The sequence below is a fragment of the Mytilus edulis genome, chromosome 7, assembly GCF_963676685.1.
Source record: "Mytilus edulis chromosome 7, xbMytEdul2.2, whole genome shotgun sequence".
Classification (NCBI taxonomy): domain Eukaryota; kingdom Metazoa; phylum Mollusca; class Bivalvia; order Mytilida; family Mytilidae; genus Mytilus; species Mytilus edulis.
The window spans coordinates 36,817,833-36,830,995 of NC_092350.1; the positions used below are offsets into that span (position 1 = coordinate 36,817,833).

Sequence of the window (13,163 nt, forward strand, 5' to 3'; positions counted from 1 at the left end):
CTTTTTTTAATTGTGCTATTGCTAATTCACTAGAACAGAATTATCTCCTTTTTTCCATTTCAATTTTTTTTATATCATCAATAAATATGATCAGAGACATATAATAAATTATTATTTTATTAGAGTATCATATGTCTCTTATACAATATAACAAGATATGCAAATCATTGAGGGGGGCAGTAGGGGGCCAAACATATGAACAACAAATTCAACAAGAAGTAACTTTACCTATATTTCATTTGATTTGTTTTATTGTCCCACACAAGAATATATATGGTTTAGGGGTGGGGGTGACACCCATGGACTTTCCCTATATTTCATTTGATGTGTTCTGTTGTTCCATACATGAATATATGGTTTAGAGGTGGCGACATTGACCGTTTTCAAACAAGAGGGGGTGGGGTGATCCCCCAGGGACTTCCCTTTTATTTCATTTGATTTGGTTTTTTGTCACATACAAGAATATCTATGGCTTAGGGGGAGGGGTATCTCGTCAGTTTACAAGATTATAGCATATTTTCAAATCAAACGGGGGTGGGGTGACCCTTAAAGACTTCCCTTTTATTTCATTTGCTTTGTTTTATTGTGCCATACAAGAAAATATTTGGTTTAGGGGTGGGGATCTCGACCGTTTAAACAACAATAGCATATTCTCAATTTGAATGGGGTTTGGGATGACCCCCAGGGACTCATCCTATATTTCATGTGGTTTGTTTTATTGTCCTGTGATCATTTCTTAAGACTGCATGTGTCTATCTATATCACTTACAGTTTTCAAGTTATATTCATTCGAAAATTTTAAAAGATAAAATCCCATAGTATATGCCTCCCTTCTTTAAGCCCCCCAAAATACCCCTTAATAGACCCCAATGCACAAATGAAATATTGATGGCTTACCTAGACATATTAGTCTAAAAGTTTATGAAACCAAAGTAAATCTGACAAGCGGTTTGGAGAAACACTGTGGACAAGTTTATTTTTAAAGTCACAGGGGGAAGAAGAAGAAGAAATTGCTATTGCGAACAGTAGCTGATATCACCTTGGTCTGCCAATTGCCACTGATTGGCAGCCATTGTGATTTTTTTAAACATTGAATTAACTTAATTTACTTCACCATGTTCACTGTGTGAGTAAATACGTCATTTTGCAAATTTTGAGGTTTGTACTGTTTCCGTAACAACAGTCCCAATTTGAAAATTCCAAAGATGGATGGCAAGTCTGTGCAATCCAAGTAACATTTCCACAAAGTTTCATTCATTTGGAAGACTTTCCAATTTTACACATTATTTCTGTTTCCATCCCAAGAGAAAACGAAAATGGGATCAATCGGGATCCCAATGCATCAGGGTTGGCAAAGTATTAACCGCCCGGGAAAACCCAGGCGGGAATTCACGGGTTTTCCTGGGCTGGGCAATACTCCCAGAAATGGGTAATACTGGGTAATACTGGGCAATAAGACTTTTTAAGCTTATTTTAACACAAAATAGTAAAGTCTTGTTGTAGTTTCATAGTATTATAGCTAAAAATATACGTTTTATACAGATAACCATTGAGAGTCATGTTTCTAGAAGATTGAAAATTCAATTTCATTCTTTTCTTCACTACTTCTATGTAGGCAGAATACAAAATTTGAATATTTTTGAATTATTAATACCTTGTTAATTTCCATGTATTGTTTCAACTATCCAAACTTTAAAAAAAAATGCATTTTATAGCAGTGTTTATGTGAATTGTAAATTTAAATGTCTATGCAATCATATTGCTAAATAAACATCCTACAGGGTCAAGTCATTAACCCTTATAGAAATGAAAAGGATGAATATTGTTATATAAACATATCAATGTCCTAATCTGAATAATTACTTATTAATTAGTGATGTACATATAAAGAATGCAAAAGTAATTTTTCTTACATTTTCTTGTTAATTCTTAATGTAAGATAAATGCATTTGAAAAATGAAGTCTTTGAATTTATGTTAACAGTTTGACCAATCTAGACAAACGGGTGATTTAATAGACTTTCAGAAGAGAATTATTGATAAAGGCCTTTTCCATTAATATTTGTGTAATGTGTGACTACATGTTTACTTGTTAAATAGTTGCAAGAATAGTACTTTTTTCAAATGTATATACACTTGTATCATCACTCTCAAACAAGTAAACTAATTTATAAATCAAAATGTGTTTATAAATATCTTAAATGTATTGCAACTGAGTTTGATCACTGAATCCTCTTTAAAATTCAGGCCAGTATTTTATATTACCCAGTATTGCCCAGTATTACCCATTAAAACCCAGTAAAACCCGGGTTTTCCCAGTATTTCCCACTGGGCTGGGCAATACTCATAAAACCCGGGTTTTTGCCAACTCTGCAATGCATCCCGGTGAAATTGTCGGGATAAGCCGGAATACGCATCTGGAAGCGGGATCCCATTCGGGATAAATATCTGAAACTGGGATCCCATTCGGGATAACTGTCTGAAGCCGGGATTCCAGTCCAGATGAAACTGGATAAATATCGAACACTGGGATCCCATTCGGGGTAACTGTCTGAAGGTGGGATCCCAATTGGAACTGTTTAAAGCCGGGATCCCAATCGGGATAACTGTCTGTAGCTGGGATCCCAGTCTAGTTAAAACGTGAAATTGTATGAACCATAATAAGGTTGTTGAAAATATGTAAGTGTTTTGTTAATTTGTGTATACATCACAGTGGTATACATAGATCTATGTCTCTGATATCATCAAGTAATGGTTATTGGTGTTAATTAACAATGTGTAACACCAAAGCTGTCAGGTGAAGCCAATCACATTTAAGTGTCACTTAATATTCAGTTTGACAGATATTTACAAGTCAGAAAAATGCCGAGATTTTCGCGATAAAAATGGCAGGGCGTCCGAGAAATGCCAACGGGTGTTTTGCCAGACAAGCTTGGGCGTTTCTGATGTTCCCCAAGTTCCCATGAGTGCGTTTCTATTAGTTGTCGTCCGGCATCAATGATAAGATAATGATCGACATCGTAAAATGTTGGTTTCTCAACTTGTGTCAAATGTAAAAAAAAATAATGTCCACGTGCTTTGTTTTTAATTGGTACTGAACAGTTCGACCCTAGAAAATACTGTCCTTAATAATGCGGCCACTATCTTATCAGCATGCACCATGTGCAAATTAATAAAGTATTCTTTTCTTATATTTAGTAAAAACTGGCCAGTAATTAATACTTTTATACGATACCTTTAATTTATTTATAATACCGTTACGAAGACAATTAGATCAACTTCTGGCCGATATAATTTGGGGCGAGTTGTCATGTTGATGTTAGTGTACTGGTAAAAACGTCATCAAAATCTGATTACGCTGAATTATGGAGGACGAAGATGAAGATGTTTTCAGATAAGTGCATTAATAATTTAATTTAACATGTGTATATGTGCATATAATGATTATAAAAATAATTCATTGAGGAACTATGATTTTTATGGTTTTTATTTGAGCAAATCAACATCAGAAAATATAAAAGCATAAACTGAAAATATATTTGTTTTTAACATATACAATGAATAAACTTCTTGTCACATAACAGGCATAACTAGTACAGGTATGTGAAAATTTAATTCAGTTGTGTGTATGTTTATTTGGTGAAAATAATAAGTCGCTAGTTATTTATCTTCAGGGGATAAAAAGGGGGAGGGTAATTAATTTGCAAAAAAAAATAAAATAGCCTTCCAAGACTTCATAATTATTTGGACTAGCTTCCAATCTACTGTATAAACATGCAATAATATTTCTATTGAATTTGTTGCTTCAAAACGTATTGAATAAATGATTCTTTGTGGATTTGTTTGATACTTTTAGGGGATTTAATGATATTTTTAAATGGAGCTGCCAACGAAACAGATTGCATGCAGATATTCCAGTTACCATAATTTACTCAGCAATACTAGTTGGAAGTACAGAGACAGCAAATTAATTAACAGAAAGGAGAACATGACATGTATCCTTTTGCATAAATAACCCAGGAATCCCAGTGGCAGTGCAATTTGAATTGGTGCATGTATATCCTGCTGGGATTTATTTTTGGGATCCCACTTTTTTTTCTGGGAATCCCAGTATATTTCCACTGGGATTTACATCAGGATCCCGCTTCTTTTACAGGAATCCCGAAATTTTATCCCAGTACTTTTACATCCGGATCCCGCTTCTTTTGCGGGAATCCCGAAATTTTATTTCAGTGGGATCCCAATTGAAATCCCACAATATCCCAGTGGGATCCCAGTATATTTCAACCGGGATTTTCATCAGAATTCCCGGATTTTAGGCAGGATTCCCGAAATTTTATCCCGGTGGAATTAGGTGGGATCCCACTTGGAATCCCATCGTAATTCCAGCCGGGATTCCAGATTTATTTTCTCTTGGGATGACAACGGCAGCCATCTTGGAAATCCCCCCCTCGGATAGCAAATTTGCACATGGGGGTTAACATTTTGGTAAAATTCCATCATCCTTTGTCCATTTAATTCTGAAAAACGATCTGAACAAGAAAGTGTGGAATAATAAGAAAGATTATGAATAAAACGAGCCTGACTGTCACTCACCTTGGTCTATGTGAATATTCAACAAAGGACACAGATGGATTCATGACAAAATTGTGTTTTGGTGTTTTGATGTGTTTGTAGATCTTACTTTACTGTACATTCTTGCGGCTTACAATTATCTCTATCTATAATGATTGGCCCAGTAGTTTCAGTGGAAAATGTTAGTAAAAATTTACAAATTTTATGAAAATTGTTAAAAATTGACTGTGAAGGGCAATAACTCCTTCGGAGGTCAATTGACCATTCTGGTCATGTTGACTTATTTTTAGGTCTTACTTTGCTGAACATTATTGCTGTTTACAGTTTATCTCTATCTATAATAATATTCAAGATAATAACAAACAAGAGGCTCTCAAGAGCCTGAATCGCTCACCTTAATTTTTTTGGTTAAATCTCTCATCAATGATTATTTTGGCTTTTCAATTTATTTAAATGTTCTTTGAATCGTCCTATTTTCTTCAAAAGCAAAAAAAAAAAAAAATTTTCTCCTATGTTCTATTTTAGCCATAGGAGCTATGTTTCTGACATACAAGGAAATGAAATATAAAATTTATACTACATACTCTGAAACTCATTTAGCCTAAGTTTGGCTGAAATTGATACAGCAGTTTCAAAAGAGAAGATTTTTTAAAGTAAGTCAACATGATGAACAAATTGTGTTTTTTGACGAAATAAAAAATAAAGCACAAACATTTTTTTATACACCCTACTGATCATTCAGTTGAAGTTTGGTTGAATTTGGTTTAGTAGTTTTAGAGGAGAAGATATTTTAAAGTTAGCAAATATGATGAACAAATTGTGAAAAATTGTCATTAAAGGACCCTTTAGGGGTCAATTGACAATTTTGGTCATATTAACTTATTTGTAGATCTTACTTTGCTGATCATTTTTGCTGTTTACAGTTTATCTTTATCTATAATAATATTCAAGATAATGACTAAAAACTGCAAAATTTCCTTAAAATTACCAATTAAGTGGCAGCAACCCAACAATGGTTTGTTTGATTCATCTGAAAATTTCAGGGCTGATAGATCTTGACGTAATGAACATTTTTACCCCATGTCAGATTTGCTCTAAATGCTTTTGTTTTTGAGATATAAGCCAAAAACTGCATATGACCCCTATGTTCTATTTTAAGTAACGGCGGCCATGTTTTTTGACGGATCAAAAATCGAAGCACACACTTTGTGCAGGATAATCTAAGGAACAATCATGCTAAGTTTCATCCAAATCCATTCAGTAGTTTCAGAGGAGAAGATTTTTTAAAGTTAGCAAATGTGATGAACAAATTGTGAAAAATTGTCATTAAAGGACAATAACCCCTTAAGGGGTCAATTGACAATTTTGGTCATATTAACTTATTTGTAGATCTTACATTGCTGATCATTTTTGCTGTTTACAGTTTATCTTTATCTATAATAATATTCAAGATAATGACCAAAAACTGCAAAATTTCCTTAAAATTACCAATTAAGTGGCAGCAACCCAACAATGGTTTGTTTGATTCATCTGAAAATTTCAGGGCCGATAGATTTTGACCTAATGAACATTTTCACCCCATGTCAGATTTGCTCTAAATGCTTTCGTTTTTTAGATATAGGCCAAAAACTGCAATTTACCCCTATGTTCTATTTTAAGTAACGGCGGCCATGTTTTTTGACGGATCAAAAATCGAAGCACACACTTTGTGCAGGATAATCTAAGGAACAATCATGCTAAGTTTCATCCAAATCCATTCAGAAGTTTCAGAGGAGAAGATTTTTTAAAGTTAGCAAATGTGATGAACAAATTGTGAAAAATTGTCATTAAAGGACAATAACCCCTTAAGGGGTCAATTGACAATTTTGGTCATATTAACTTATTTGTAGATCTTACTTTGCTGATCATTTTTGCTGTTTACAGTTTATCTTTATCTATAATAATATTCAAGATAATGACCAAAAACTGCAAAATTTCCTTAAAATTACCAATTAAGAGGCAGCAACCCAACAATGGTTTGTTTGATTCATCTGAAAATTTCAGGGCTGATAGATTTTGACGTAATGAACATTTTTACCCCATGTCAGATTTGCTCTAAATGCTTTCGTTTTTTAGATATAAGCCAAAAACTGCATTTGACCCCTATGTTCTATTTTAAGTAACGGCGGCCATGGTTTTTGACGGATCAAAAATCGAAGCACACACTTTGTGCAGGATAATCTAAGGAACAATCATGCTAAGTTTCATTCAAATCCATTCAGTAGTTTCAGAGGAGAAGATGTTTGAAAAATTGTTAACGACGACAGACGACGACGACGACGGACGCCAAGTGATGAGAAAAGCTCACATGGCCTTTTAGGCCAGGTGAGCTAAAAACGGCGAAATTTCCTTAAAATTACCAATTTAGGGGCAGCAACCTAACCACTGGTTGTCTGATCCATCTGAAAATTTCAGGGCAGATAGATCTTGATCTGATAAACAATTAAACCCCTGTCAGATTTGCTCTAAATGCTTTGGTTTCAGAGATATAAGCCAACATCTACATTTTACCCTATGTTCTATTTTTAGCCATGGTGGTCATCTTGGTTGGATGGCCGGGTCACTGGACACATTTTTTTAAACTAGATACCCTTATGATGATTGATCAAGTTTGGTTAAATTTGAACCAGTAGCTTTAGAGAAGAAGATTTTTGTAAAAGTTAGCAGACAAAGACGACGGATGCAAAGTGATGATCTTCGTTCCGGGGCCATAAAAAAATGTAGAATAACAATATGTCACCCAAACTCTGTTGAGGACGCCATAATAATAAGAATTGGGACAAAAACATAAAGTCGCCAAAACAGATGTAATAGCGGACGGCACCCTTCCCACATTGCCACTAAACTACAGCCATTTTTAAAATTTAAAACAGTATTTACACATAAATACATCACAACATATTTGTAAGTAAATTTTCAGAAAGTTTTGAGCATTTTTCAATTTTTCACATTTTTGCAGTTTCTGTGGCAACAGCGGCCATTTTGGAAATTTCAAAGTCCAAAGTCTTATCTTAATTACTTATACCATTTACCATTTATATTAAGTTTCATTAAGTTTGGAGCATTTGAGATTTTTGGACATTTTTGTTGTTTTCATGGTAACAGTGTCCATTCCAACAACAGTTTCAACATTGACTTATGCCATGTTATATATTCATAAAGTTTCTTTGAGTTTGATCTTTTATTCTTTTAAAAAATGCTTGTTAGATGTTATTCATAAAGTTTCATTGCGTTTGATCTTTTATTCTTTTAAACCAGATACCCCAATGATGATTGTGGCAAAGTTTGGATTAATTTAGCCCAGAAATTTCAGAGGAGAAAATTTTGTAAAAGATTACTAAGATTTACGAAAATAAGTTAAAAATTGACTAAAAAGGGCAATAACTCCTTAAGGGATCAACTGACCATTTCTGTCATGTTGACCTATTTGTAAATTTTACTTTGCTGAACATTATTGCTGTTTACAGTTTATCTCTATCTATAATAATATTCAAGATAATAACCCAAAACAGTAAAGTTTCCTTAAAATGACCAATTTAGTGGCAGCAACCCAAAAACAGGTTTTCCGATTCATCTGGAAATTTCAGGACAGATAGATCTTGACCTGATAAACAACTTTACCCATGTCAGATTTGCTCTAAATGCTTTGGTTTTTGAGTTATGAGTCAAAAACTGCATTTTACCCCTATGTTCTATTTTTAGCCATGGCGGCCATCTTGGTTGGATGGCCGGGTCACTGGACACAATTTTTTTAAACTAGATACCCCAAAGATGATTGTGGCCAAGTTTGGATTAATTTGGCCCAGTGGTTTCAGAGGAGAAGATTTTTGTAAAAGATTACTAAGATTTACGAAAAATGGTTAAAAATCTGCTATAAAGGGCAATAACTCCTAAAGGGGTCCACTGACCATTTCGGTCATGTTGACTTATCTGTAAATCTTACTTTGCTGAACATAATTGCTGTTTACAGTTTATCTCTATCTATAAAAATATTCAAGATAATAACCAAAAACAGTAAAATTTCCTTTAAACAGGGTTCATACACCTTTTTAGTTCTATTTTTCCATGACTTTTCCATGACTTTTCAAGGATGTTTTATGAAATTTCCATACCCCAAAACTATAGACCAAAAACTCATCCCTAATGCTATAAACATGCTTTTGTGTCCTTTCCATGCAACTAAATAAACAATCTTTTTAACATCCAATAATGACACAATTGCACTGAAACACAATGAGAAATACCAACATATTTATGAATGACAATACTGAGTTAAGTTTGCTAACAATGATGTAGACCTACTTGTTATCAAAGATTCTATGAAAGAGTATGACCTACACACTCATTTAAATGTCCCCTTTGGTATATGTTCTGCCTCTTTTTACAGTATAAAAGAATATATACAAATTTTGAAATATTTTAATAAACAAAGTATTAGAAAAGGTTATTTGGAATAATCCTCTTGACTGGTTGGACTTTCATCAAACAGATAATACATTGTAGACAAAAAACCATCACCTTCCTACTTAGAGGCATCATTACCATTTCAGAAGTGACATTTGTCTACTATCCAGAAACATATTTTTAAATACCGAGACGATATCCTCACAACTTTTGTATGAAAAATTGCTCTTTACTCTATGTAGGACTCTTATCATTTCAGCTCCTCTATCCATACGTATATACATAAAGGCAACAGTAGTATACCGCTGTTCAAAACTCATAAATCCATGGACAAAAAACAAATTCGGGGTAACAAACTAAAACCGAGGGAAACGCATTAAATATAAGAGAACAACGACACAACACTAAAATGTAACACACACAGAAACGGACCAAGCATCAGACAAAATCCCACGAGAATAACAAATATAACATCAAAACCAAATACATGAATTTGGGATAGACAAGTACCGTGACACGTCTTATCGCAATGTGAAATTACACTAAAAAATATACATTATCATTAAAAGTGTTTTTCAACGGCTGTTTGGTAGCGATATTCCGATAGCTGGTTTCTTATTTCTATACTGTTAAAGCAAATTGCACTATAAAGGGAACCAGATGCGGTCGCATATTTTTATAAACAATTTTGAAGAAACGAATTTTAAATTCTCATTTTACACTTACCACAACTGGGGCCTTGTTTCTAGCATTCGAAAAAGAAACAGTTTCGACAAAAACTACGGGGATCATTTAATTTGAGATGTTTGATGACATGCAATAAAGATTACAGTGCAAATAATCCTTTTCCATGACTATTCAAGGACTTGTCACTAAAATATAGCTTTCCATGACTTTTAAAGGCCTTTCCCCCCCTAAATAAAAATCCATGACTTTTCCAGGATTCCATGCCCCGTACGAACCCTGTTTAAATTACCAATTTAGGGGCAGCAACCCAACAACGGGTTTTCCGATTCATCATAAAATTTCAGGGCAGATAGATCTTGACCTGATAAACAATTTTACCCCATGTCAGATTTGCTCTTATGCTTTAGCTTTTGAGCTATAAGCCAAAAACTGCATTTAACCACTATGTTCTATTTTTAGCCATGGCGGCCATCATGGTTGGTTGACTAATAAGCTTTACATTCATGATACATATTTTATTTTCGATTTGAACAAGGAATTGAATAAAAAGACCTTAATACCCAAAACTGTTTTTTGCTCTTTTAAATGCCGGGTATGTCAGACAGACTCTTCAACATGCTAGTAGTCAATAATTCTTAGACAACAATGAAATGGGTTGAAGGATAATTCAAATGGAGACTTCTTTTGTAAATTCTTTCTAAGCCAAAAAAATGCTCTTGTATTTCATTGGTGTGAAAATAATGGCTTCATGTTCATGGCTACAAAATGCACAAAACAAAAACTTTTACATGAAACATATTGATTTTATCGAAGGAAGTGTTTGCTTTAATTAAGCAACTTAGCATGATTATTATGCTGCTTCCATGGCTGAGGAAACTTAAGTGTTCTTAGTGTCTAAAGGACACTTATCGTTCGTACGCATGTACATCACAAAATTATTGTTGTTTTCTGACATTAGATTACATTGTCCTAAAACTTAAAAAAAAGTTAAAAAAAGATGGATCTTTTAAAATTGCAAAATCAAAAGCTCAAACAAATCAAACAAATGGCATACCTGTCAACTGACCCGGATTCTGCGGGTGTGACCCGAGATTTTCACAATTCTGAGGGATTACCCGGATCATCCGCCGGGTCATTGAAATAACCCGGAAATTCCGAAAATGACCCGATTTCACACGTATTTCTTAGCCTTGAGATTGATTTTCATAAGTAATATTCCTTTGAAATACCGGCAAATTCGTAATTCTTCCTAGAACATGCAGTTCATCTAGCTATGTAAACTGTCAAATTAAGTGCATGGCTTCACTTGACAGCTTTGGTGTCAAACACACTGTTGATTAACACCAATTAGTTTAGCTTTAGGTCGTAAATAAATTGCCCTGTTGTTTTACAAAGATATTTCAACTAAGAGTTACTTCCCCTTATTTGTCACCATTCAAAATTATTCCTTATATTTACGTTTTATGGGTGAAAAAGATTAAATCATAATAATATAAAATTCAAATACATATAGAAAAATAACTTTTCATTATTTTTATACCTTTATACAATTTTTAAAAACAAGTTGAAAATTATTTTTTACATTTATACTTCCTTTAACTGTATTACTATATTTTATCATAGTCTAATTTCCTTGTCCATTGAGAGATGAATGTTCATACATGTAATTCATCTATATGGTATGTTTAAAGGCTAGTAGTCTCATTTTAAAATTACATTTGAAAAATAAATTTTAGATGATGAAAAAAAAGTAAAGGACATATGACTGTGATACACAAGTTTATAAAAACCTTTAAAAGTGTTATGAAATAATAATAAATAAGATTTAAAATGACTTAACCAAGTGAACATGCATTGATGTTTTGGTATCTTTGATATACATTATAAGAAAATGTACCATAAATACTGAAATTCAGCTCGTAAAAGTTCGTACGCGTTATGACCTGAGATTTTATTCTTCAATGCAGGTCATGACCTGCATTTTCATCGTCACAGGTTGACAGGTATGAAATGGAAAACAACTGTAATGAAACTTATACACAATGCTTGTTACCACCAAACACAGGTCAAGGTCAATTAAGGTTTTATCACTTTCACCATTCTCAAATTTTGTCTAAATATAAATGGCAAAATGTTAAATTAGGTGTGTAACATTGCACTCTTATAATAGAAACGAATTGAAACAGGAAATTTTTCAAGGAGACAACAAATTTATTTTGACACAAGCAAATTTCAAAAACTTAGTAAGGGGCCAACTGAAGACCGTCTTCCAATACGGGATTTTCTGTGTAGAATTCAAGAACCAGAATCAACAATCAAAGTTTTTATTTAGTTTTTCTGCCAGGAAACATTACATTCACTCATCGAAGCTTGTTAATGATCAAAGGCTTATAGTATATAAAAGAAAATGTTGTTCTAATTTTTTTTAAAACATTAATTACGTTCTTAAACTATCCTGGATTTTTACCAAACATGGACAGAAGCTTCTTACAATCAAAAATTAGTATCCAGAGAAATATTTTAAGAAGAAAAAAATCCTTATTTTTGTTGATCCTGCGATTAACAGCAAAAAGTAGGTGAGACCCTGGGTTCTGCGGATTCCTTACAATTTTTTGAAACTAGATACCTTGATGATCATTGTGGCCAAGTTTAGTTAAATTTGGCCTAGTGCATGGTTTCAGAGCTATGATTTATTTTTGAAAAGATCACTAATGGCACTTCAGGCCAGATGAGCTAAAAATTAATAGTAGTGTTATGTCAAACATTCTTTAAAGATAATAACTTATATATAAATGTGAAACTGACAGTTGCAATAGATCAAACATGCAAAGCTATTATGTTATTACAGATATATCATATTTTGGACCTAGACATGGATCTCAGGTGTTTGAAGATAAAGTAAAAAGAAAAGAACTAATTAAACTAATGTCGACACCAACAGCAGCTTCTGTCATCTTCACAAAAGGCACTGAAGTTATATTTGATGAGTAAGTATCTTTAAACCTTATAATGGTTATTTTTGATCAGTTTATGGCTATACATAAACAAAGTTTGAACCAAATCACATGGAAACCAGGTATGTATTACAGGATGGCTGTCTTATTGGCACTCAAACCACATATCCTAATTATATAATTCATGCTATACCTTAATAAGTGTCTATACTAGTATTAAGTGAACTGTACATTTATGTTCAACAAGGGATAAACTGGACAAAAGACGGTATAAGCCATTGATAAAATGAACTAACAATGTGCTTAACCTAAAGCACCTTTTTACAACTGGTTGACCACTGAATAGTATAGACACAACATTCAGGCATGATACAGTTGAATTTTAATTGTAATTCAATATTTTACAAAGCAAAGATTTTTAATACAGGATGATTAATTGATGTCAGAGAATTAAATATAAATTGTTTCAATGAGCACAGCTTGTTACAAAAAACCCTTACCACTT

The 13,163-nt window shown here is 33.2% G+C and overlaps 1 protein-coding gene and 1 long non-coding RNA gene across 2 annotated transcripts in view; one reads left to right on the forward strand and one right to left on the reverse strand.

Moving 5' to 3' along the window:
• LOC139482647 (uncharacterized) overlaps window positions 1-13,163 on the forward strand; it is a 256,737-nt gene that overhangs the window by 64,489 nt on the left and 179,085 nt on the right. Inside the window, exon 6 of the mRNA XM_071266634.1 lies at window positions 12,553-12,691. Within this exon, the coding sequence (XP_071122735.1) occupies window positions 12,553-12,691 (139 nt within the window). The remainder of the gene's footprint in view (window positions 1-12,552; window positions 12,692-13,163) is intronic.
• The window catches only part of LOC139482649 (uncharacterized), a 231,091-nt gene that overhangs the window by 17,982 nt on the left and 199,946 nt on the right, over window positions 1-13,163 (reverse strand). The gene's annotated exons all lie outside the window — the stretch shown is intronic.